General features: G+C 37.3%; 1 protein-coding gene across 1 annotated transcript; it reads left to right on the top strand.

Annotated features, from left to right (window-relative positions):
* Nucleotides 1–16,502: 16,502 nt before the first annotated feature.
* gjd2 (gap junction protein delta 2) lies at nucleotides 16,503–19,181 on the top strand. Its single transcript, XM_015389880.1, has 2 exons — nucleotides 16,503–16,952; nucleotides 18,335–19,181. The coding sequence occupies exons 1-2, from the start codon at nucleotides 16,882–16,884 to the stop codon at nucleotides 19,176–19,178; spliced, it is 915 nt and encodes a 304-aa protein (XP_015245366.1). The 5' UTR covers nucleotides 16,503–16,881; the 3' UTR covers nucleotides 19,179–19,181.
* The last annotated feature ends 8,184 nt before the right edge of the window (nucleotides 19,182–27,365 follow it).

Here is a 27,365-nt window from a genome sequence, read left to right as displayed (position 1 = left end):
GGTTTCTTAAGTTCTCGCTGATGGTTTAGTTCAGAAAACTTGAAAAAAGAAAAGTTATAGTTTCTAACAAAACCATTGCTTGAGATCAATTTAAAGCTCTTGGGTTTTATACGGAATCATAAAATCAAACTAACATATACAAAATAATTACCATGATACCTGTTTACTGCATCCTAAGTTAGAGAGACGTTTAATGTGTGTCAGTTTTATGTATTTCTTAAAATTTAAGATAAGGTTCATAATTATATAATCATTTTACCTTATTCATACTAACTCAAATAATTTCTTACTCCTTGAATTTCGGGGAGTAAAAACAATACCTTCTATATTTTGTGCATTATGCTGCAGGAAAATCCAATCCATCCACTCTTTGATATAAATTGTTTTTTTATTTAAGAGTACACATGATAAGAGATGATTTAATGTTCCATTCTTAGCAAGGGGGAGTGTAGAGATAATATATGGAGGCTCAAGAATGGACCCTAGTAATATTATGGTAATAATAATTATAATAATAAAGTTATGCCTAAGATTTATATTAGGCATAACTTTGTTTATTAGTAAGCAGGTCTTGGTGGGAAAAATGGGTGATCTTTTTGCCAAATTGAGGACACAGATCATTAAAAAAAGCATCCAAAGCCAGGTTGTTGATCATTGATAAGGACAGAAATAGATTTAGAGCAGAAGTAAATACTTAAACTAAGGTTCTTTTTATTTTAATTTGGTATTTTAATTCATGATTGTACTTCTCTATTTATACTCAACAATGATATTTAGCTATTTTGCTCTTAGTTTTTTCCCTGTATTTTACTTTCTGTACAGAAAAAGATACAATAAAGGTGCAGCGTTGGTGCAGGGGTTAAGTCCACAACCCATGTGACTGGGTTTGAGTCCCAACCCTTCAACCTTTGCTCCCTCTCTCTAGTTCCGCTTCCTATCTGCCTAATAAAAATATGAATGAAAAGAATAAAGGCCGCTAGAGCGTTTCAATAACTAAAATTATTGAATTGCAAAATATTCACACAAACCTTTACTTTTAAAGACTCTTTATTTATTTATTTTAATTTTTTACTTTTACAGTGATTTGTAAACTTTACGAAGATCCTAAATCTAGATCCAAGTGTCAGACTGTCAAGAATAGACACAGATGATCTGTTGCTTATTTCTGCATCAGGATTAGCTGTTTGTTTTCTAACTGCTTTCCTGAAGCCAAAAGAAGCTGAATAACTGCCTCAAGTACATCATGAGCATTGCTGATTTTCTTTTGACAGTGGAGGCTCACTCAATATATTGGAGCAAAGCCTGTTTAGCTCTATTTATCAAGACGAGGCGTGAGAGTACTTTGCTTAACAACTTAGAAGCTGTTTTTTAATATTGTGCCTAGCATTACACACTCAGTACCAGCACCAAAATAGCTCAGGATACCATCCTCAGAAACCCCATTAAATGCACACACCCAAATAATCTTGCTGAGCTGCCTACTGTACCTACAAATCTGCCAGCGATGTAGCTTATTCAAATTTACCCAATGAATATTTCATTTTTATTCTGAACTGCTTTTCTTCTTCAATTTGGACTCATTATTCTTGACTGACACACAACATCAGAACCTTACTCTTAAAAAATGCATGCAGATACAAAATTGTTTAAAAAAGAGACAAAGACCTAAATGTGTGTTGCAAGATTTACGCAAATGACATCTGAGACCTAGATTTTTTTCTTGTGGCTGGACTTTCTTCCAAATATCCTGAAGTGAGACACCACTTGCCAAAAAAATAGCCCAGTTTTTAAACTGCTTTGTCTGCTTTTCCTCCCAGAAGTTTTTGCAGAGGGCACAGGAGGAAGCCTTAAAGCCAAGATGACAGTCCTGAACTGAGAGAATTAACAAGAGGCAAGCTGGTGAATTTTTCATCAAGGTCTGAGACCAGCTATGGAAAAAGCTCGATACTGTGAGGCAGAGAGAGGGAACGACAATTTCAGAACTGTGATTCAATTAGCCACATACAGTAGTGCTCAATGATCTCATCCCATTAAAACAAAAGCAAGAACAAAGGTGACATGAGTGTTATGTTAAGTACATTTTTCAGCTTCTATATATTTATATCACTTCTAGATAACTTTGTAGAGTTTGTAGCTATTGCCTCTTTTTACTATTTTTTATCATACATCATTTCAGCAAATGCACAGGTGAGTGGGTTCATCTGAAGCAATTTCACTTTAAAACAAATGGGCATGAACCATCCTCTTTTAGACAATTGCTGCCATGCATCAACTCTTACCTGCATGGAAAAGGTTACTAAGGATATTGCAGCTGAAAGATCAATTTTGAAAACCACAAATGGACCCATTAGATGTTCAATCATGTTGAAGAAGCTTCAGAATACCTAAAAGTGTTTGGCACGTACCAGAACTGTCTTCTTGAGATTATATGAGAGGACAGTAGACATCAGTTTAAAAAGGAGAAAAAAAAGAAATTCTACATCTGACTTTTTATCTGTGGATGAAAGGTCCCCAGAACTGACTTTTTTCAAAAGTAGGTACAGTAAATAAAGTTGTAAATAAAGAGAATGAGATTTTGCTAAATTGATTAAAATTGCAAAGATTTATTTACCAAGGGGGGGGGAAAAATACAAACTGAGCTGGCCTTTTGGAACAAAAAGCTATTGCCCTTCTTGTTATAACATGAAGTTTTTACTAAACTAACTTTATATTTATTTAAAAAGCTAACCCAGTCCTGATCATTACCAGACCTGCAAAGAAATTGTTGCAATGAAAGATTTCTAATGGCTAAAATATCCCGTAAAGGAGTAGACCCCTACATACTCTAGAAAAAAATTAAGAAACAAATGAAAAACTAAGTCATTTATATCTATCTCACTTGGGAAGATTATAGGGCCATTTCCAAGACTGAAAGCAGTTTTCATCAACTGGAGTAAATGTGAAGCTGTGGTGAACCTGCACAAGCTGATCATCCCAAATTACTCAAAGAGCGCCTTGATAAAAATCTTTCATCTATTTCTGTAATAACAACTGGACACCTACCACTTAGAAACAAGTCCAACTAGGATTGTTAGAAAAAAATTTGAAGTAGTGAAGTAATGCTCACAGATGATCAACATCCAACTGAGACATTGAGCTATTTTGAAAAGAAAATTGTTAGGAATTTCAGACTCCTTAAAGCCACAGATGGAGGAGACATAACTTATAGACTCCCTTTGGGAACAGTGAGATGGAAAAAGGAAGGAGAACTTTGATTATCTTTGGCTGGATGTTACTGCAGATGTCCAAGTGCAACTAACAGGCCCCCCACTGCCTATGAGATAGTTGGAGGTGAAGGAAAAGAAGTCAGGTGTGAAACTCCATAGCCACAGATGCATCACTGCTGAGACAAGAGTTGGAACCAGAATAGGAGAGGTTTGTTCCCTGAAATTTAATTATTTCATAACTCCACAAAGTGCAAATCTGAGGGAATAAATATAAATGCACGGTAAACGGTCAGATTTTTATTTTCTATTTTTGTTTTACAGCATATAGAATTATTGCCTCACATTATATTATATAATTATTACTCTTGGCTTGTTGCATACAATCTCAAAAAATATGTTTAAAACTATAGCTGCAGTGTGGTCTTTCAGTTTAAAGCCAGGAATCATTTGCTGATTTCATCAACAAAAGACAGTGGGAGATCTGAATAGGCATCAAAACATAAAAGAAAAACATGCATTTAATGGATAAAACAATTCGGCTGCCTAAACAGTTATTGTATTACTGCTGTTAAAGTAGCAGAGATGCGAGCCCTGTGCTCTTTGAGGCACCTCACAGATGAGTTCAACAAAAACCAACAGCCTGTCGCTCATTATTTATTGCACCAACCAGAATAAAAGAACCTGGATTCCACAGAGTATGTTCAACGCCCTCCATCTGCTCTGACCTTTAAGTGGCCCCAACAATCACCACAAATAAAACCGACATGTTGTAAAGAGAAGAAAAAAAAAAACAACAGAAAATCCTTCCGGAAACTATTGAGTTTTTGAAGAACAGCTTAAATGACAGAGTCTGGTACAGAGACATTCCAATATATCTGAATTTTATTGACTAGAGCACAGGGTCTTGCAAATGAATTACCCTCAGGGTCCTTTCTAAGGCTTTCTTCCTCTGATTAAGATGTGGAATTCCCATAGACAATCAATACGCTTTTTGTTTTCCACGGTTTGTTCCTTATTATCTCATCTCTTCTGCTGAGTAATGAAGCCGATCTCCCAAGGGCCCATGAGTGGTAGAGTGATTGTGCCACAGTGATTTAATCTCAGTAGCAAACGCTGGAGTGTAAGTCACACTTATGGGACAATCTGAGCAATCCTCAAGAAACCCTATGTTTCACCTCAGCAGCTTCACACCTATGGTAGCACCAGCAACAGATAGATATTCAAAATACATGCTATTTTATTTTTTGTTACTCTTTTATTTATTTATTTTTTTTGCACAGTTTTATTTTGCTATTTTGTGTGAAAGGAAACTAAAAAGGTATTTCTCTCTATTCATAGCCTTGAAGGTTTTATGGCCGAAAAATCTTATGTTTGAATACTGGGGCAAAGGGATGCTTAAAGCAGACCACTGCCTAAAATTCATTACATAAGAGCCAAACAAAGAGTCACACAGTGGAGGGTTATGGCTCGGGGTCGGGTGACAACAGCATATGATTCATGGCTCTCTGTGCCCTTTTGTCATGTCCTCCTTGTAGAGGAACCATCCACTGCTTTTAGCCAGTGTTATTTTACAGCCTTCAGAGTTTTGCTCTCTGTCTGATGCGAGTGAACCGGCAATGTCATTTTCAGTGTCTTATTCGTTCCAGTCTATGTTGGATTAAAGAAAGAATATGCCTTATGTCACCACGAGATGTTATTTTGGTACTCATTGTCAGGATGTTGCAAATGATAAGCAATGAGCAGTTGAGTTTTATACACCTGTGGAGTTCTATTTTTAAAGAAAATAGAGCTATACTTACTGATCTAAATACTTCTCTAAGGTTTGGATGTATATTTAGGATTAATGAATATCTAAAACAGCCTCAGGTCTTGTGCATTTAATGACTTTTTTATTCAAGAATGTCCTACTGTATATGCTTCACAGGATGATGCTACCACAGCCATGTTTTGTGGTCCAAAATATGTTTTTTTTTTCTCACACATATAAAGTAAAGTTGCGTTAAGCATGGATAACAGCTATTTTTAAATTAAATCATAATATTTTTTATGATAGAAGTGATGCTACATTTTTTTCAAATTGGGAGACTTCAAGGGCTGCATAATGGTAAAGTAAGTGATGTTACTAGCAGCAACAAGGTCCAGGGTTCAAATCCTAGCTAGTGTCTTTTTGCATTGAGGTTTCTCCAATGATGCCTATTCAGCCTTGTTCCCTCTGGATATTACGGCTTCCTCCCACAGTCCAAAAACATGACTACATAGGTTGATTGGCTTCCCTAGAACTCTGGTTTGTGTGTAGTTGTGCATCTGTGTGTTTCCCTGTTAGTGACTGGTGAACAGGGTCCCCCATGCCTAGGCCAATTACTGCTGGAGATCTGCACCAGGCATCCCTGCAAGAATAAGTAGGTAGAGACGAAGGATGGACAAACAAGGGAATTTTAAGCATGATGCAGCCTTTTTAGATTTGGAAAAGCTGATAGATTTCATTATGATTGACACTGTGAGTAAATCTCCTTGTAAATGCCCAACGGCATGTCCAAAAATGGCACACATTTGCTTGTTCAAATACAGTACATGCACGCACACTGATCTCGAAATAGAATCAAAACTCTCCTTGGTTAAAGCTGAAATGACACTACAGTAGAGAAGGAAAGTTTTGTCTGCATGTTAGCTTCCCTTTCTTTGCAGAGAAGAGAGATAGGGTGGGGGTGGGGGGTAGGGGGTTAAATCAAACAACTGCTGACAGCAGCTGGAGGAACAAGTGGTCCCTCTGTTTGGCACTGTCAGCTCGCATGTGTCTTGTCAGTCCAAAGACAAGAAAACAAAAGCAACCAAAGCAACAAAGCAACTGCTTTACTGTGGATTTCATGTCAGAAGTTTCTTGAGATCGATTAAGTAAAGTGTATCTGCAGTGGTAAATGTATTCTTCCTGCCTAACTAAAAACTAACAAACAGCAAAAACATCACTCTGTGGTATTTCGCAGATGTGAAATTGTAGGTAACAATGTGTGAATCAGTCTAACCTGTCATAGACACACTGAGGTTTTCCAGTAATGATGCAATGACTCATCAGTGAGTAAAGGATCAAAGGGAGCTTTGTTATTGTCTCACCCACCTCATGCTCTCCCTCTATATGGGACGAAGGCACAGACATCCACGTGGGAGTTCCCCTTCCTTGTGATGCCATTCATGGAACAGTTGTTTACAATAGGTGGAGGTCACTCTAATTGGCTCCTGTGGTCTTTTAGGCAGTATTAATAAGCTTAATGACCCTTGTTTTAATATTTGAGGTCCAGCCTCCTGTTTTCTGATCTGTTGCATATTCACATCACTGGACTGTGCTAAATTATTTATTTTCGTTACTTTTCATTGAACTTTGCTTTAACCTTTTAAACATCATTGTCAATGATCTTGAAGAAAACCCCAACAGTAACTTACAATGGGTGTATCTCTGCAAATAATGTGATGTTCATTTTTTTTTCAATATTCTGATTTAAAAAGAGAAACTAGGTTATTTAGCTGCATCAGACTGATATTTAAAAGCTTGTTTCTTTAATGCTGATTAATAAATTGTACTGCTCATGGAAACTCAACTATTATGGTACAAAATAATAGAAAAAGATTCTTTTAAACTATAGATTTTTTGTTGTTGAGACAAATAATCGAGACAGTTGTCCAGCAGCCATTTTGTAAGACATCCTCAGAGTGGAGTCACAGAAATAAAGTATCTGGCTTTTCACCAGATATTACTTATATGTATTCAGAAATATCTAGAAAAATAGATATATTACACATAGAGTTAGATATTTCATTTTTTTATTTTTATTTTGATGATTATAGTTTACAGGTAATCAAAACCTGAATTAATGTCTTGTAATATCAGAATATTGTGAAAAAGATAAAAACCAGAAACTCATGATGTCTAATAATCGGCTGATGAAAGGTCTCCCAGTCTGGGTTAGGCACCACACAGCCATGAGGAACACTGCTGAATCGACAACATCAACCAGAAGACAGTCATTGACACCTTCCACAAGGAGTGTGAGCCACGAATGGTTAATGTAAAAGGTGGTATTTGTTAGCAGAGTGCTGTATCCAAACACATACAGAGAAAGGTGATAGGAGGTTAAAATTGTGGTAGAAAGAAATGCACCAGCAGCGGCACTGCCTGAGGCCTTAAGAGGATTGTCAAGAAAAATCCATTCAAGAATATCAGGGAGCTTCAAAAGGAGTGGCCTGAGGCTGAAAGCAGCGCATCAAGGGCAACTATTCACAAAAACCGATCTTAAAATATGTGCTGCAAGATACCTCGGCTGAGGAGAGAAAAAACAGCCTTCTTCTCAGTGCTCTAAAGTCCTCTTTTCAGACTAAAGTTTTTCATTCATTTGTAAATCAAGAACAAAGAATCCAGTTTCCATGTTCTGTGCCAATTTGAAATGTAATTTTATCTGCTGGTGTTGAATCATTATACTTTTTAGAGCGCACAGACATCTATCAGGACATTTTAGAACAATTTCTGCTTCCTTCTGTTGAGGAGCTTTATAGAGATGGTGATCTGAGAATCCAACAGGTCTCATCTCTGCCATTAAAGCTGGTTTAGCGACTTGTTGTAAAGGACTTGTTGGCTCTCAAACTGGCATGACTTGAACCCAATAGAGAATCCCCGGTTTACAGTCAACACAAAGAAGAGAGACCATAACCAACAAATCAAATGACCGGAGGGCCACAATGAAAATAACCAAACCTTCCCTTGCCCCTCAGCAGAGGGACAGGATTGATAGAGTAATTTACTGCATGCTAGAGGAGCTGCAACCAAGTATTCATTGCATATAATTAAACTCACATTAGTTTAAAATATCATTTTTAATTGCTTCTAATGAGCATTTTTGCAAGCCATAAGACAGGCCGGTTTGGCATTTATTCAATGGATCTGAACATAACTGGATTTAGTGCAACAGAATTTTTTTTATCTGGGCTAAGAAATCAAAGGACTGGACTGATGCACATGAGTTATGAGTATTAAGTTTAGAATAAATAATATTTTGTGTTCTATTAAGAAAACAAGGTCCAAGAGAAAACTGGACATGAACAAAATTCTAATTATCATGCCACAGTGATGCAGAAATTACTCAAAAAGAATATATGACGTCATATTCTTATTTTCTGAAAAACTGAATTTGGGGTTTTCATCTTCTCTAAATCATAATAATGAAAAACAAACAGAAAGAGACACATTATATATTTTTTATATATAAAAAGCATTTTCACTATGAATTAACTTGCTGAAGTGAATACAATTTTTAGTCACTAAAGTGGCTTAAACCTTTTTGATATCTGTATTTTTAGAGCAGCTCAGTAAAATCAAACCATTGTGTCCAACTTTTTTTTTTCTTTCTCTTACAGGCAGAACATGTGTGTCATTTTGTGGTCGAGGCTTTATCTAAAGAAAAAGGAGCAAAAACAAACAATGTTTTTTTCCTCGTTGGACTAAATGGGGGCTACATGTCTTTGCATTTCGAAAGAGACTGCTGCTCTGGTATGTGATAATGGGTCACATCTGGTGAATAATCAGCTTCTGGAATATAATGCATCCTCAAAACACTCATAAACTGCGCACTATAAAACTAGTAAAAATTTTTGGAGCCAGCCTCATGATCCATTATACTTACAGCTGTAAAATAAATTGAAACTGACCAAAATTTTAATAAATAAAAATGATAAAAAATGGAAATCATTATATTGGTTTTGACTATATACATGCATATGTATCTATTCCCAAGTAAAACAAGTAAACAAGCCTGAGGGAGCTTCTGAACTAACATTTTTATTGAGCAACACTTTAAGACAATGAATGAAATTAAGTGTTTTCTCTTTTCTTATTTGAATTACTAGTGTGAATCCATAGTTTTCTTTAATGGGAGGATATGCAGCCTTTCAAACTGTATTTTTCTATCCACGTGCTGACATGTTTTTTTTTTGTTTTTTTTTTTACACCACAAGGACACAAATGTATTCACTCCATGCAGTACATTTTCCATGCTTGTCATTTTCTGGGAGTCACGGTTGGTATGTGCCAGAAGGACTCATATGTTGGATATGAGAGCCTGAGCAAAAAAGAAACTATAACCTTGAGGTATCCCATCAAGCATGGCACCCTCACAAACTGGGGTGACATGGAGAAGGTCTGGCATAATGCATTTTATAAAGTCCTGCGGGCCTCTCCTGAGGAGTATCCAACCCTGCTGGTAAAAATGTTCCCCCTTAACCTAAAGGCAAAGAGAGAAATGAAGATTCAGATCATGTTGGAGACTTTTAAAGTCCCTGTAATGTACTCCTACGGCAGTATAACCTGGGGGACACCATGGCCCCTGAAACCATTCCCAGCTATTTAAATTTTCATTACTTATTTTAATCTCCTGCCAGTGTGGAATGAGTGCCCTTTTAGGCTATACAATGTGTAACCACTGTTGGAGATATGGCTTACACTATGGCTGATTATTGATATTGATTTAAGTATCTGTTTCAAAACCTTCAATTAGAACCAAACAGGAGCACACTTTTAGAATTCTGTAATGACTCTGGCAATAAGTTGGCAAAATCTGTAGACTAATCAAACCTGAACTACATAAATCCACAATGCATATAGATGGAAAAACAAGCTGTGATTAATTACTTGGGTCATTAGTTGCAGGTGTTGTTGTGGACTCTGCTGATGGTGTAAACAACAATCTACCTATCTAAGACAGTTATGTTCTTCCTCATGCCATTATGCACCTGTACTTTGGATGTAGTGACAGATTATCTAATGAAGGTTCTTACAGAGTGAGGATATTCTTTAGTCAACGCAAAAGCAGTGAGTTTCAGCTCCTAAGAATGTGCAAGATTTATAGGATAAGTTTTCCAATAAATCCTGTGCTTTTTTAGGATTGTACAACCTCGAAAACAAAATGGACCTATTTATTTTTCAACTGCCCATCTGGTTACTCTTTGTACACATATACCAAGACAGAATCAAATCAAATGTAGTTACCATTTAGTGAATCCCCCAAACTGTTGGTTTTCAAACCAGTGAAGAGAATGTTAAATACTTACATAACCCTTCTTCCCAAATGTTTTTTTTAAACCTTTATTTTAATTCTCCTTAATCTGATAATCTGCAGCTCAGCATGAGATGTTGCATTAAAACAAGATGAATCTTTGCAATGTGGTTCTAACTTTAAAAATGAGACGAGAAGAATTAAGTAATGTTATAATGTGTAACTGGATATAATACTGAATACTATATCTGATTCTTTTATGAGTCTGTCAGGATGCTCCCCTTTTGTCACCCTCCAAAAGCAATTTTTTCCATGTTAATTAAGAAAAAAAATATATAAATATATACACTACAGTTCAAAAGTTTGGGGTTACCCAAACAATTTTGTGTTTTCCTGAAAAGTCACACTTATTCACCACCATACATTATGAAATTAATAGAAAATAGAGTCAAGATATTCACACAGTTAGAAATAATGATTTGTATTTGAAATAAGATATATATATATATTTTTTTTTTACATCAAACTTTGCTTTTGTCAAAGAATCCTCCATTTGCAGCAATTACAGCATTGCAGACCTTTGGCATTCTAGCTGTTAAATGTTGAGGTAATCTGGGGAAAATTGCACCCCACGCTTCCAGAAGCTGCTCCCACAAGTTGGATTGGTTGGATGGGCACTTCTTGCGTACCATACGGTCAAGCTGCTCCCACAACAGCTCAATGGGGTTCAGATCTGGTGACTGCGCTGGCCACTCCATTACTGATAGAATACCAGCTGCCTGCTTCTGCTCTAAATAGTTCTTGCACAATTCGGAGGTGTGTTTAGGGTCATTGTGCTGTGTAGGATGAAATTGGCTCCAATCAAGTGCTGTCCACTGGGTATGGCATGGCGTTGCAAAATGGAGTGATAGCCTTCCTTATTCAGAATCCCTTTTACCCTGTACAAATCTCCCACCTTACCAGCACCAAAGCAACCCCAGACCATCACATTACCTCCCCCATGCTTAACAGATGGCCTCAGGCATTCTTCCAGCATCTTTTCATTTGTTCTGCATCTCACAAACGTTCTTTTTTGTGATCCAAACACCTCAAAGTTGGAATTATACGTCCACATCACTTTTTTCCAGTCTTCCTCTGTCCAATGTCTGTGTTCTTTTGCCCATCTTAATCTTTTTCTTTTATTGGCCAGTCTCAGATATGGCTTTTTCTTTGCCACTCTGCCCTGAAGCCCAGAATCCTGCAGCCGCCTTTTCACTGTAGATGTTGACACTGATGTTTTGCGGGCATCTTTAATGAAGATGCCAGTTGGGGACCTGAGAGGCGTCTGTTTCTCAAACAAGAGACTCTAATGTACTGTACTTATCTTCTTGCTCAGTTGTGCAACGCGGCCTCCCACTTCTTTTTCTACTCTGGTTAGAGCCTGTTTGTGCTGTCCTCTGAAAGGAGTAGTACACACCGTTGTAGGAAAGGAAAGTTTAGATGAAATTTCTTTTTTTCTGGCCATTTTGAGTGTTTAATTGACCCCACAAATGTGATGCTCCAGAAACTCAATCTGTTCAAAGGAAGGTCAGTTTTGTAGCTTCTGTAATGAGCTAAACCGTTTTCAGATGTGTGAACATGATTGCACAAGGGTTTTCTAATCATCAATTAGCCTTCTGAGCCAATGAGCAAACACATTGTACCATTAGAACACTGGAGTAATAGTTGCTGGAAATGGGCCTCTATACACCTATGTAGATATTGCACCAAAAACCAGACATTTGCAGCTAAAATAGTCATTTACCACATTAGCAATGTATAGAGTGTATTTCTTTAAAGTTAAGACTAGTTTAAAGTTATCTTCATTGAAAAGTACAGTGCTTTTCCTTCAAAAATGAGGACATTTCAATGTGACCCCAAACTTTTGAACGGTAGTGTATATATATATAGATAGATCTAGAAAGGATCCAAACTGGTAGATTGCCGCGTAGTTTTCCACATTATTTTTTTTTAAAGTTGAGGTTTCTTAAAGAGATTTACAAGTTATGAAGTAAATCTAAAAAGCCTCTATACTTGATATCAAATAATTTATTTCAGGTTTATCTAAAGATGCACTTTTTTTGTTATCTTAATCTTAATTCTTAAATTATTTTGCCTCTTTTATTTTGCTTTCACAAACTGAAAACATTTCTATCAGTCTTGGATTGTTATGAAAAATCAGTTTAGTCTCTCTTAATTCACTTAAGATGGTCAGAGACTCTACTCGCTACTTTAAAACAACAGAAAACTTAGATAGCCCTGCAATGTGACCAAATATGATCAAATCACTTTTTAATCAACAACCAAGATCAATATAAAAGAAAAAAAAATCCTTTAACAATATTTGTGTAACATTATAGCTAAGTTGTTAAAAATACAAATCATCCATCTGTGACTACGCTTATCTTCAGTTATGTATATCAGGGTTTTCACCTCAGGTATACAACCTCATGAGCGCAGCTGTTGGTGGAGTTGTCCAATTCAGCCCGTCTGACAGCTGGTTACGGCATGTTCCTCCCAACGGTTTATCCAAAATGTACTTAGCTGTTAAATTCAAAGATATGGAATTTTCTTGAATTCACAAAATTATCCACAACAGATTTATGAAACACAGCATCAACATCTGGTAGAAGCAGTATGCTAAAAACCTCCCATACTTGACCACCATATAAAGCTGATCACATAAAGAGGTCATTACTCCGCCCTCGACCATCATGAAAAAACTTGATTCTAAAATATCAAACCATACATCGTTACAATCTTTCATATGTATGTTTTTGGTTTAAATACTTACTCTCCCTGAGATATTCTCTTGGCTTCATCCTCGCCTTTTTGTCAAATTTCTAGCAGATGTGAATCAGTAAGGAGGACAACAATAAGGATTAGACCTTCTATTGTACAAAGGAGTTTTTCCTGAGGAGGTTTTTTCTTTCTCAAACGTCCCCTATTATCTTCCAGCAATTTACATTTCTCAAGCTTTGTTTTTTCCAAGTGGAATTTCTATTTGAATATAATGATATTTTGAAATAAATCATTGTAAAGCAATTGTCTGTCTAATTATATTCATTTCTCTCTTGCTGCCTTGACCCTGGAACGCTTTTTCAGAGCTCTGTCCTTTCCTCACGCGATAGCTGAGTAAAGGTTATTGAAGATTTGAATTAGAAAAGATTACAGTGAGGGAAGAGGATCAGCCACCTCATGAGAAACGTTCATTTAGTGACAACACTGGGTCATGTGACCCATAGCGCTGGACTGAACGAAGCAAATAGGAACAAGTAATAGAGTTGCTAATATTACAATTTACAGGAATACATAACGTCATTTAATAATCATTACTAATAATGGTGGTGTAATAATTAGTTAAACACAAGCTTTCACTGTAAAGTGTGTTGATACTTATCCAATTAAGAGTTCTCATCTTTTTAGGGTATAATACAACTAAAGGAGCATCCAAATTTTTAATGGGCTTTAGACATAAATTCGAGGCTTTCAAAATAAAGCTGAAAAAAAGCTCCTTTGAGTATTTTGGATTAAGGCCAGAGGCGGTCTCAAAGGGAAAGTTTAATTTGAACTTTCAAATGGGAGCTTACAGCTAATCTGGGAAATAAAATTTACTCTTCAAAGATTAGATTATGATAAAACCAGATTCTAAAATGCTAAACTAATTGAAGTTGTTATTAAAGGATTAGAAATTTTTATGATTGACCCCTCAAAATAAGAGCATCAATATTTCTTTGCCTTGAAAGTTTCAAAAGCAGACCCGTTGTTACTAAGTAAAATGAGGTAGTAAAGAAAAACAAGAAAAACACTTTTCTATTGATTTTAAATAAAAAAAAAACCTCACCAAATAAAACCAATCTTTACAACGTTCACCATCATTTTAAAGCCACTTACAAAAGTAACGTCACAACACATTTATTACAACGGTAGGGCTACACATCTTAATAGGCTTAAAATTTTGGAGACACTAGTTAAACTAAAATAGCCATAAAAAGACAAATACATATAAATGCACACTTCATCAGAGTACATCCAATGCAGTGTGAGAAGTTGCAATCTCTGGGTGTTATATGGAGCAAATTAACATATTTTGCTTCTATTTTCAGATGTCAGTGAGAGAGGCAGACGTGGAGGCAGACTGCTTCATAAAGCGATTAACAACTCGGATGGTACTTTCACTCTGTCACTGTATCCACCGCGTCATCTTTGCTCGAGGTGGAAACAACAGATCTGCCATCCGGGCCAACAGCCTGTGACATAGGGAGGGATACCTCTGGGCAAAAGAGGATGCTGTTCTCTCCCAGAAAGAGAGGATAGGCTCCATTTAGCCCAGAGCCAACTCTATGGGGTCTAAATGTAGAGTAAAAATAGAACAATTGTTTTTTTGGGTAAGGTTTTATAAATCACAACTAGGCCCGATGATTTAAAGATTCATAATTGTTTTCATTGTGAATTTTACATAGTTGATGGTTTAGGCAACTAGTATATGTAATGGTTTTAAAAACACAAAGAAAAAAACCACAACCACCGAGCCCTGGTCTTTCTACAAGGAGCTTGCATGTTCTTCCCCATGCATGTGTTAGTTCTTTCCTCCCATAGTCCACAAACATGATTGTTAGGTCAGCTGGCATATCTAAATTACACTTAGATGTGTGTGCAGTTGTTTGTCTGTGACCTGTCCAGGGTTAACTACATCTTTTGCCCACACAATGCTAGAGATAGGCACTGGCCACCCATGACCATGGTAAATAAATTACAGAGGATGGCTTCAATTCAAAACAAGGAAGACTTTTATTTATTTATTTACTGTTATTGTTTCATAAAGCCACAAATTTATCTCTGACTCCCTCCTTTCTGGCTTATACCTAAAATACTTGTAATGTTTACATCCTTTTATTTTGATTTTGCCTGCTAAAATCACATTGCCTCGTAAATACAGCTTGTGTAATTTGTTATCAGCACTTTCTTTTGTTTATGTCCGTCAGATTGAAATTAAAACCAGTTTTAATACATATGAGATTCTACAAATGTATTACTGAACATTTGGTAACAAACAAGTAGTAAGTCATCGTTGAAACAAAGTCATAGAAAGTTATGATCCAAATGAAATGGAAAGGATGTCCAAAAATCTGCTTTGGGCAGATTAGGTAAAATGTAACTTTTTTCTCACAAGCAAAATACTTGTAAGTTTTTAAACATCTTTCATTTCACAACATCCTGACCTCTTTATTCCATTTGTGACATCAGGTGGTGGCACCATCATACTGTGGGCCTGCTTACTCCAGCTGTGAAAAGACAGCTTGTGTAGTGTAGATAGGACGATTGATGAAGGAAAAACCAGGGGAAATCTTGGTAGAAAACCTGCTGCAAACAGCAGAAACCTTAGGCCATGTACAACGCTCAGCTTACAGCAGCTCACTGAACCTACAGTCATTAAAAATGATTAGACCCCACCTTTTTGTTATGTACATTTCATTTGTCACTTATAATACCTTTAGATACAGAAATTGATTAAAACAACAGCAACAAAAATGATTTTTCTCCAACTATAAACATACAGCCAAATTATGACACAAGGGTTTGCATCAAACCTATATCAAAACTTTCAGCGCTTATGTAAAACCTGCAGAGAGATATTCCAGAGGAGTATCTATCTCTTTGGAGCTGAATACACATACATATTTTTGCAGATGTTTAGCAGTAAAAGTTACAAAAATTCAAAAACATTTCCTTTCTTCTTAGAGCTGTTTTTTTTTTTTTCACATACCCAATCACATAAATTGAAGTTAGAGCTGTACACTGCACTACTGGTCAATGAAAGACCGAAATAAACAAGAATGTCACCTTATTCCATATAGACACGCTGATTCAGAAGCATCATTCCTGGTAAAAAGAAAAAGAAAAACAGGAAACAAACAAAAAACCAAACAATTGAACAGCACGTTAAGCAATACACTATGGTCACAGGTTCAGTGGCCAAGTGGAGATGATCATGATCCTCTACACCTCTGAACAAACCAGGCCAGAACAGGATGTACAGAACATCCCATGTTTTATCCAAAACCTTAAAAAAGATATCCGAACCACTGGCACTTCTGGCGGAGCTACACCAACCTGTCCGTGCGTACGTGACGCACAGGAGGGGGTTTCGTGTGTGTGTGTATGTGTGTGTGTGTGTTGGGGGGGCATAGTACTTAAAGGCGGATTAACGGTGCAAGACATTAAATCCAACCTGCCTCCATCCAGACACAGCGCGCAGCCAATCAACCTGATCTGAAGATCGAAAATAGGAGGGCTTACAGTAATCAGCCCTCAGAGTCTCATGACAAGGAACAGTGTGGCAACGTTGTGGGAGCGCTCGGCACACACAGCAGGACGCTCACTGGCACTGCGCTCTCAGCTCATAACCAACCAGATACCGCGAAGAGAGACAGAAGGGGGGGACGGGGATGGTAGGAGCATCCCCTGACGGATGCATTTTTTAGCAAATTTCGGAAGTTCTGGACTGTAGGAACATCTGAAGACAGAGAGAGACCGTGCGGGGAAATTAAGCCGTCTTTTTTTTTTTTGGAGGGATTTGCCCAGAGTGTCCTTGTATCTTTGTCTCCTCCGGATGATCAGAAATGGGGGAATGGACTATACTAGAGAGGCTCCTGGAGGCTGCTGTCCAGCAGCACTCTACTATGATAGGAAGGTAAGAAAATCTAAAAAAAAAAAAAACCCAAGAACAACCGAAGAAACGCAGCAGCCTCCAGGATCGTCTTTAGCATGGCACCCCAGTCCCCCGTTTCTGTGTTGTTGGCTCCAGGATCGTCTGTGCCGTGATGTCCAGTGGTGCTTCGTGTCTGTGTTGTGGATTTTTTCTCTTGTCTTGTTCCTCAGATCTTCTTCTTCTTCTTTTTTTTTTTTCCTCCTTTTTGTCTTCCTCCTAAACGTAGGCAGCTTACCTCAGATGACAGCTGCCTTTTTAGGAACCTGGGATGGTGCTGCAAAGTCAAACAACCTAAACTTAAAAAAAATGATAATAATCATAATAATGAAGCTGTTACATGTCATAATTCATCCGTGTGTTCATTTGATGGAGTTGTATGAGTTTGAGCAGTGGTAGTGCAATCAGGGGAGGTTGGTAAGGAAGAGACATCACCTCATTTCATTAGCATGCTCACACAGGTACAATTCCAGCAATGTCGATTGCTGACGTGTCATGTTCATTAATTCTGAAACATCGACAGTCATTGTAAGATAGACGTTTAAACGTGTGGTTTTATTACCAAACAGCTCATTTAACCATTTACCTGAGCTCATATACTTTCCACATGTTGTTGGTCATGTTCTTATATCGCTTCTTGCTTTTTTAGGATAAACTGACACCAATTCGATTTTTTTTTTTATCTCGCAAAACGTGCAGATTCAGCACCGGACAGCTCCTCAAAAAAGTCTGTCTGCACCGGCAGAGCTAAAGGACATCTGCTCTAAATACACAGACTTGCAGATTGTTACCTGTGTTTATGTTTGTTTGATTGTTTTTATAAGAAGATACAAATTAAATAACATTGCAAAAAAAAAAAAGAAAAGAAAAAAATTTTTTTTAGGAGGGCTTTCTGCTTCAACCGTGAATAGCTATCTCAATGAAATCCAACCCCCTACATGACTTAAATATACTTCCAGCTATTCTACATAGTTGCTTTGCGTTTCTCATGTACATGTATAGTACATAAATTTTTTTTATAACATTTCCAAAGCGTCCTGTTTCATTCATGGACAGCTAAATCCAAGCGCCCATACACTGAGCACATTTGATGCAGATATTTGCAGCATTCGCTTTTTAGGATCAGAAAGGCAGCCCTCTAAATTAAACACAAATGCCCATTAACTGAGTGCATATACTTGCATATATATTTAACATTGTATTGTTTGTTTTGCATTTTCCATTTATCTCGAAGACATCCATTATTTTTCCAAGAGCGTCCTGTTTCAGCACCGGACAGCTCCCGGGGTTGTATCCAAGCCCGCCCACACTAACGACATTTATTGCACATATTTTCACATTGTTGTGTTTGTTTTCTTGCTTTTTAGGATCCTACTAACAGTGGTGGTCATCTTCCGGATTCTAATCGTAGCAATAGTTGGAGAGACTGTCTATGATGACGAGCAGACCATGTTTGTTTGTAACACCTTACAGCCGGGCTGCAACCAGGCATGCTACGACAAGGCATTCCCCATTTCACACATTAGATATTGGGTTTTTCAGATCATCATGGTGTGCACGCCGAGCCTCTGCTTTATCACATACTCTGTACATCAGTCGGCCAAGCAGAAGGAGCGACGGTACTCCACCGTCTACCTAACACTGGATAAGGATCAAGATTCTCTGAAACGAGATGAAAGCAAAAAGATAAAGAACACCATTGTCAACGGAGTACTACAGAATACTGAGAACTCCACTAAAGAAGCCGAACCGGACTGCTTGGAGGTGAAAGAGATCCCCAACTCGGCCATGAGGACTACAAAGTCCAAAATGAGGCGACAGGAAGGCATCTCTAGATTTTACATCATCCAGGTGGTGTTTAGAAATGCGCTGGAGATAGGCTTCCTGGTGGGTCAGTACTTCTTGTACGGGTTCAACGTCCCGTCAGTGTACGAATGTGACCGCTACCCCTGTATCAAAGACGTCGAGTGCTATGTGTCTAGACCCACGGAAAAAACCGTGTTTTTGGTCTTCATGTTCGCAGTCAGCGGGTTCTGCGTGGTGCTGAACTTGGCCGAACTCAATCACCTGGGATGGAGGAAAATCAAGACGGCAGTGCGAGGCGTGCAAGCCCGACGGAAGTCCATTTATGAAATCAGAAATAAAGACCTGCCGAGGATGAGTGTGCCCAACTTTGGCCGCACGCAGTCCAGTGACTCTGCATATGTGTAATAATAAAAAAAAAAAAAAAAATCAACCCCATGATGGACAGCTCCGCACGCCTAAAACTTGTGTCATGAGTTAAAAGAGTGGGCAGATTTATTTATCTATTTATTTATTAACTTCTTTTCTATTTGATTTGATGATATTTTATGGACTTTAAGGCAAGCGTTCTTTACACGCTCGTTTACCTTTACTTATGCACTGATGCAACTTTTTAAGTAACGTTTTTACTCTGTGGAGACCATGTTTGAAGGGTTGGCAGATTTAATCTTTCTTGGGCTGCACTTGAAAAGCGCAAATGCAAAGAAAGAAGAAGGGAAATATGTAATATTGCACTAAAAAGGTGAACACATGAGAGCTTGACCGTATTCAAATGTGCTGGCATTTTGTTTTTTCATCCATATTTCTGTTACATGGCACCATTAAAAAGGACAAAGAATATATATTATATATGGCATATTCCTACCAGATTTATATATGTCCATTATCTATATGAATCCTTACTGGTTAGCTAAAATACATCAGCTTGTTCCACTCTTTTTTTTTCTTCTTTGTTTATGTTGCCTGTGTTGCACCACTGACCTTAACATATGTAACCATTCCATTGCTTTATAGCTATAACTCGCAAATAGTATCTGGTGAATTTGCTGCAAAACGCTAACGTCTGTGACCTCCTTAATTTAAGACACACCAAAGCGCCCACTGCTTTATTTGTGAGCATTTATTTTCTTGCTTTTTGTGTAATCAAGTGCCATACTTGTACATAGACATCATATAAATTATAAAGATATGTATACATATGAATATACATAAATATATAAATATAAATATATGATGATAATAATATTCATGGAAGCTGATTCCTTGCTTGGATTATGCTTACTACTGGCCAATTTCTTTTTATTTGCTCCAAATGTATTTGTTGTGGTTTGATTGAAGGAAATAAGATACTCAGATTATTTTTTGGTTTTATTTTTGGAAATGAATAAGTAAAGAAATGAAGTGCTAGTTTTTTCTTATGCTAACAAGACTCCCTCCAAACACAGCTGTTAAAAAACGGAAGAAAAAAAAAGCACAAAGTGAAATTTTTAATCAATAGATGGGCAATTGAAATGTGCTCTGGTGCTACAGTTTTTCATTGAATGGTTTTAAATGTAACCTTCAGAACCAGAAAGAAAGAAACCACAAGCATCTTTTTTTTCTGTGGAAAAATAAAAGTGGGATTCATGTACACCAGAAATGTGTGAGATGCGGTACTTTGTGTTCCCTACTCTGGCTTCTTTTATCACGCAGATATCCTGTGGAAGTTGTGTCTTGCTGCAGTGAAGATGTTAGCCACACCCACTACTGCAGGACACACCTGGTGCAGAATCTCACTACTCTGCAATGTGTTGCAGTTCTGGTGCTGCTGAGACACATCAATACTTCTGCTCTGAGGGAATGTGGCTTGTTTTATACAAGAGCAAGCCCTGAACTGTATCTTCACGGGGCGTCAGTGTGACTTTAATGTGCTGTACTCTGCAGGGATAACAAAAAGCTAATCATGCCTCTGAATAAACGCACTTTGCTCATCCCATTTTCTTTAATCTAAGAAAGGAGAGAATCCAACCAAGGGAGAGAAGGGCTTTGTGCTATTTGTGAAGGTCAGAAACAAAAGATCGAAAGACAAAAAAAAAGCACAAATATTACTAACTGCATGACTGCATAACTGCAACAAAGAGAGGGAGAAAGAAATAAAGACCTTTGAGGATAAAATGAAAAACCTGAAGTTGCAGATAGTTATTCTGGGGGAGGGATGGCATTTTTATGACCCTCCCCACCATCAATATCCACCCCTCCCCACCTGCTTCAGGATGACTCTGCAAAGCTGGGGGAAATCAAAGGCAGCCATACCTGCACATCTATCTTCATCTCAGCAGGGACCAAAGATTTTGTCCTGAACTCAAAAAAGAAAAGAAGATGAAATACATTCTATTAATCATTGTCAAACCAGTCTCTATCATTATCTATAAACTCAACTACTCAAATACACTGTGGTTTGAATTTTACAAACAACAGTTTTAAAAAAAGCCTTAAAAATATCTAACCATAAATCTTCTCATTTCTGTTTTTATCTTGATAAAAAACAACAACATTCAAACATATTTACTGAGCAGTAACTTGACGTGCTTTAATAAAATTGCTTAAAAACATTTAAGAGATAAGAAAAAAAGACTAATGCCACATACAAAGAAAGAAAGAAAAAAAAAACAGTCTAAAAAAATGACTTGATCACTACAGGCCAGTACAAAAGGGTGGTAAAACTATTTGGACATGGAAAGTTGATAAGAAGAGAAAGCCTCCACCTCCCAGCATGAGTTGCCTGAAGTTAGAGCATATCTTAAAAGGCATGAGGGGGGAAGGCAGTACATTAAAATAAACGTGTCCCCTTCACAATGTTCTATATGAGAAGGAAGCACCATTCTTCCATTCAATTCATTCTTAGCTACATTATTGTAATAACTTCAGTTTAGGAAATAAAAATGGGTTGTACATGCAATAAAGTCAAGCTACCCTATCATAGATTCTAAACTGAACAAAATTTAGAGGGGTGTTAGGGAGTCCGATTATTTAGATATATAAAGATAAACTTAAAAATGCCACCTCAGATAATCCAAACAGAAAATTAGTAAAAATAAAGATTTTATGTGTGATTTTTAGGAAAGTGTAAGGTTGAATTCCAGCCACCTGGTGCACAGATCAACCAGAACAAGCATTAATATTTGTGCATTAACTTTATTTTTATATGTTTATATGTTCAAGAAGACAGGGCATCTGTTAAAAATACCCGAGTTTTCTTAATTTATTCTATGGCATAAAGGTCTATTGACTGTGAGCATGATGGGTTTAAAATAAGTATCTTTATATATCATAAAAAATGAGTAGATAAATACATAGCACAATGCATGATGCTTTAACTACAGTGTAGTTTTCGTCCAAAGATAGATTAAAGCACTCTGAGATTACACTTGGGTATGTATCTAGAAAATCTTTTGTGAACTGATTAAACTTTCAGTTTAAAATATCATCTCCAGCAGCTCAAAATGGTGGAAGGTATATCATGAGTTTTGAGCCGTCTCTGAGTCTTTACAGCTGAGGTTGCAAAAAAAATAAAAAATTTAATTAAATATAAAGTCTTTTTAATATATATTTCACTTTTTTATTGAGTTTTATTGTCTTAACAGACAAACTAAACGTAGAGCAGAACATACACAAAACTAGACAGCTCTAACATGAGAGATGAACATACAGCATGAAAGGAAAGGTGGTGATTCAACTTTATAGCGCATAGATGCTGTTCAGATTCACAGAAGACCTTTTAAGAGGGTGGAGGAATGGTCTGGTCCAATTTAGTCCAAAAACAGACGCCATGCTATGTAAAACTGGTCTGCGCTGTGATGTATGACCTGAGTTAGATATTCCACAGGGATTCATTCAAAAACTATTTTATGCCAACCACAGACAGAATGAAATCTCTCACTGACCCACTGCAAAAGGATATTTTTTCTTCTAGTCTTTTAATGTAATATAAATGTATTGGCAGTCTTATAGAAGTTGGTTTGAGCCACAGGCCAACGGACAAGAAAAAAAAGAAAAATTATTTTCATAGGATGTCTTTCAAGTCCATATCACCAGAAAAACTGTAAAAAAAAATCAAGCAACTATTTAAAGAGAAAAATCAACAAAAAGAGTTCCACATAAAAACTTCCAGGGAATGTAGTACATCACTCAGCCTTCTTACATATACGTCATACATGAAATTTGACATAACTCTAAAGTCTGTTGTATCTGTTTGGGTGCTTGTAATGCAGTAGGAACTATTTAGTTGGATGATTAAAGCTAACTTCACATGATGTAATTTATATTTGGTCTTTTAGGAAATTTCATCCAAAGATAATTTAGTGCCAGTGCAATGAGTGAGTTTCAAAAGTCACCTAATTTGTGGACAGAATCCTGATGTATGTTTAAAATCAGTTGTTTAATGAATGCATGAGAGGCTTCATGAAGGGGGCATAAAGGAACAAAGTGCATCTTGGAGAACCATAAATACAGCCGAAAGGTTAAAGTTGTTTAGTTTATGGATCATAAAATCATATCTTAAGCAATAAACATAATGAAAAGCACTGTTCAAAGCATGCAAAATTTAACAATGAAGGTACGTCAAAACTGTGCATCTACCAGGATTGGTTATAAACTTAAATTTTCTGGCCAGGCAACGGAAGCATTAATCAAGGAATACATTTTCTGGCCCGTGATAACTTTGGCGGAGATTCTTTATCAATGTTTATCAATTGAGAAAAAAAATTGCAAAGAAAAATAATTTCCACTCTTTTACTTTGCAGGATTTTTTTTATTTCCTTCTGCAGTTTAATTCTGATGATTTCAAAATAGATGTATTTCTTTACAGAATCAACCTGGCATATACTTGAATCATTTCTGCACTTTCCTTCTCCTCGAAGCATTTAAACTGTGACACTTTGGAACTTTCACCTGAAAGTTTATCCTTCAATCCCCTTTCAACACAGTAAGCATATCATTTCTGTTTTTCCTCTTTCACCTACTCTTTAATCTTAACAGAGCGGGCTTCCTCCAGGGGAAGACTGCTTTAATTCAGCCTTTTGCACAGATTACAGCTTGAAAGGGGGAATGAAAAAGAAGGAAAACAGCAAACCGAGGGTCTTTTTGATCCACCCAACCAGTAGAAATGAAATAAGTCTGATTATGGCAGAATGTATATACAGAGTGGTATGGCAAAGAAAGATATGGCAAACATTAAAACAAAACACACTCAATGTTTGAGTCCTTGCGGGGGAGGACGCAGAAATACATTTACACAGTGTCGACCTCTGTCTGCCAGGGTAGCTTCCTCACTGTTCCTGCTGCTAAGATAGTCCCTTTATCCAAAGAAACAATTTTTCGTCTTCCTCCACATTGCTGTGCTTTAAAGCTGCCCGGAGACACAGAAAGGCAAACTTTCTGTGTAGGTCCACGGTGCTTCAGTTGTTTTATCTTAAAAATTCAGCAGCTCTTACAAATCTTCACAAAATCAGGACAAAAGGACACTGTGTTTGACTACGACTGCACTGAGGGATTTGCCTGATTTTGGTTGGTGTTTGGTTTTTATTGGCTCGCACAGAAGGAATTGGTTGAAAATAAGCACCAGCACTGACAGAATATACCTGACAGACCTGACAGCAGATTAATTTCTCATCCATTTTTTAATGTGCCCCCCCCCGGATTAAGAACATTAGTGGATTATACCCAGATTTGTCAAACAGAGGTACGCAACGGAACAGTCAGCACCTGGTTGAGTACACAATGCACCAAACCTGAAAAGTGATGAATTTGGATTCCTATTTTTATTTGCCAAGTAGAGGAGATTAGGCATGGAGTCAGCCTGGGTGAAACAGGAGCAGATACTATTTCTTTCTTTCCTTCTTAAGGTTCAAACCAGGTATTCACATACAATTAGTAAAAAAAAAACTGATCTTACTATCTGTTAAATCAGATTAGAATTTTTACTGGTTAAAATCATTAAGGACTAAGACAAAGGCATTTCTAGTTATTAAATATCAAAATAACAAAATGTTTTCAAATTTTATGGTAAAGTTCATATGCATTTATTCAACATTTAGTCTAACTGGTGGCACCAGCCTTTCACACTAGTGTGCTGTAATTCTGTCTAGTTCCTCCTGAATAAACTTCTCTAACTGAGTCAGATCTATTGGCTGCTATGCTCACACACATCTTGCCAGCACTCTTCTATGGGACTAAGATTAGGGATTGTAATGGTTACTCTAAAAAACTCTGACTTTATTGCTTAAAAACTTTAAAAAATAATAACATATTATGCCATAAACCCATATATTGTCCTAACTGGGAATTTTCCTTTGTAGGTAAATACTTTAAACTTGCCATTTACATTGTTCTAAACACCAATGTTCAGTGTTATTAAGGGACTTAGATAAACTTTGTTATCATTTTGTATACACAGAGCTTATAAAAGAAGAAATTTCATTTTTACAGCTCTCAATACATTTCCATTTTTTAAAGTGTGACAGTGATCAAATGTAAACATCAGGAGAAAAAAACATGGTACAAAAAATGCATTGATATGGTCAGTTTGATGCAGAGACTTATTTAGAGTTTTTTTTTTTATTCTTCACAGTTTTTCTGCTTTTTTTCACTGTTCAGCTGTCTGATGGCAGTAGGGAAGAAACTGTTTTGGAATCTGCTGGACCTGCATCGCATGCTTCAAAGCTTGTTCTCAGAGGGCTGCAGATATAACAGCCCAGGATGGGGGTGTGAGGGGTTATTTATGATGTTACAGGCTCGAGACATGCAGCACTGGGATGAAATGTCTTTAATGGAGGGAAGAGGATATTTCCCCGAAGATCTTCTCTGCAGTTCTTACCACTCTCCTCACCTTCTTTCTGTTTGAGGCGCTGCAGCCTCCACACCACACAATGAGACAGCTGGTCAGAATGCTCTCTATGGAGCTTCTGTAGAAGGTGGTGAGGATGGGTGGGGGCAGTTGGGGTCTCCTCATCCTCTGCAAGAAGTACACGCGCTTTTGTGCCCTTTTGATGAGTAAGGTGATGTTTATAGCCCATGTGAAATTGTCTGTGATGTGCACCCCCTGGAATTTGTTGCTGCTGGCCACCTCAAAAGCGGAGACGAGCAGTGGAGCATGGTTAGGCCAATTTTTCCTGAAGTCAACGATGATCTCCTTCATTTTTTTCCACCTTCAGAATCAGGTTGTTGTCTCTGCATCAGCCCACAGGCTGCTCCACCTCCTCTCTGTAGTCCAGGTTGTTGTTGTCTCTGATGAGGCCCACCCCCGGGGTTTCGTCTACGAACTTTACGATGTGATTGGTGGTCAACCTGTGGACGCAGTCATCTCATAAGGGTGTAGCAGGGGGTTCAGGACTAATCCCTGAGGGGAGGTGAGGGTGATGACATCAGAGGCGTTCTGTCTGACCCGGACTGACTGAGGTCTGCAGAAGTCCAGCTGTTCCAGTTTTCCTATAATACCAGGAACAGTGTCCGCACAGTTAGATAAAAGAGTTAGGATAAAACATGTTCAAATGTAAATATTATGCTTTAAAATCTATGGGAGACTCATCTAGGTTTTCCCAAAATGTTTAAAGTCATGGTAATCAAATTTATGTAACTTGTAAATTTCAATTACAATTCTCAAACAATTCTCCCTCATTATTTTTACATTTTACTAATAAATTTGGCAGTTGTGACTGACCTGAACTGACATGTTCATGTCTAAAAAAAGTCCTCTTATGTGGGGTAACATCCTGGCTCTAGTTGTAAATTTGAAATAATTCCTTATGTGCTCTAGCTACCGTAGAGATCCAAAGGCAATCTAAATAGTATTAAAAATCTTTGTCAGGCTGCACTCCCTCTTTCCACTGAATCAATTTGTCTTTCATGCACACTGCAGCAAAAACAAACCCCTCGATATTTATTGTTCTTTGACATTTTAATTTTCCACTGATGGCAGTTTGTTTGGACATTCACAGTTTGCTAAAACTTTCTACACCCACTTACCTTCTCTGAATCCCCTAATAGCTTGTAGCCGCTACATGTGGCCCATCGACCCTGATAAATGTTTAAGTCCTGCACCATTACACAGCCAATAAAAATCAGTGGTTGGCAAGTCTTAATTGGATACAGAGCTGTACAGCAGCCAATTGGACTGCTGCTGATATATGAGGTGCAGTGCAGCTGAGTACAGGATGGGTAAGACAGACAATGAGGTTTCTTTTAAAAATATTTATTTCCAACCACCTGCACTGAAATGCAGTCATGCAAAAAGAAGCTTATGAATCACTACTGTGCAGCACAGAGGCAGAAAGGGACAAAAGATAAGCCTCATGTGAGAATTTTCTGTGAGCAAAATAAAAACCTAACTTGCTTGATTAAGAGCCAGATGAGTGGGAAGGCTGCTGCCTATAAAAAAAAAATGCTTTCTCAGCACAAATGGAAAGCAAAAACTAAACAACATTTATCATGTTTATCTTGAAGGGGAAGTGGAATTAAAATTCCAGGGGAAGCCTAAAATTACACAATGTGGTTGAACATCCTGAACATAATGCTTTCAACTCCTTTTCCTGTCTTTTATCTGGGAAAATGTTATTTTTC

Source organism: Cyprinodon variegatus, unplaced genomic scaffold, assembly GCF_000732505.1.
Source record: "Cyprinodon variegatus isolate N-32 unplaced genomic scaffold, C_variegatus-1.0 Scaffold21, whole genome shotgun sequence".
Taxonomy (NCBI): Eukaryota; Metazoa; Chordata; class Actinopteri; order Cyprinodontiformes; family Cyprinodontidae; genus Cyprinodon; species Cyprinodon variegatus.
Note: the sequence above shows the minus strand (reverse complement) of the source record. Positions and strands in the feature narration are given on the sequence as shown.

What these genes read in the sequence shown, in the direction of transcription:
- gjd2 (XM_015389880.1), top strand. Translation starts at nt 16,882, where the DNA reads ATGGGGGAATGGACTATACTAGAGAGGCTCCTGGAGGCTGCTGTCCAG. An exon ending in CACTCTACTATGATAGGAAG is followed by an intron (nt 16,953 to 18,334) that starts GTAAGAAAATCT and finishes CTTGCTTTTTAG; the next exon opens with GATCCTACTAACAGTGGTGG.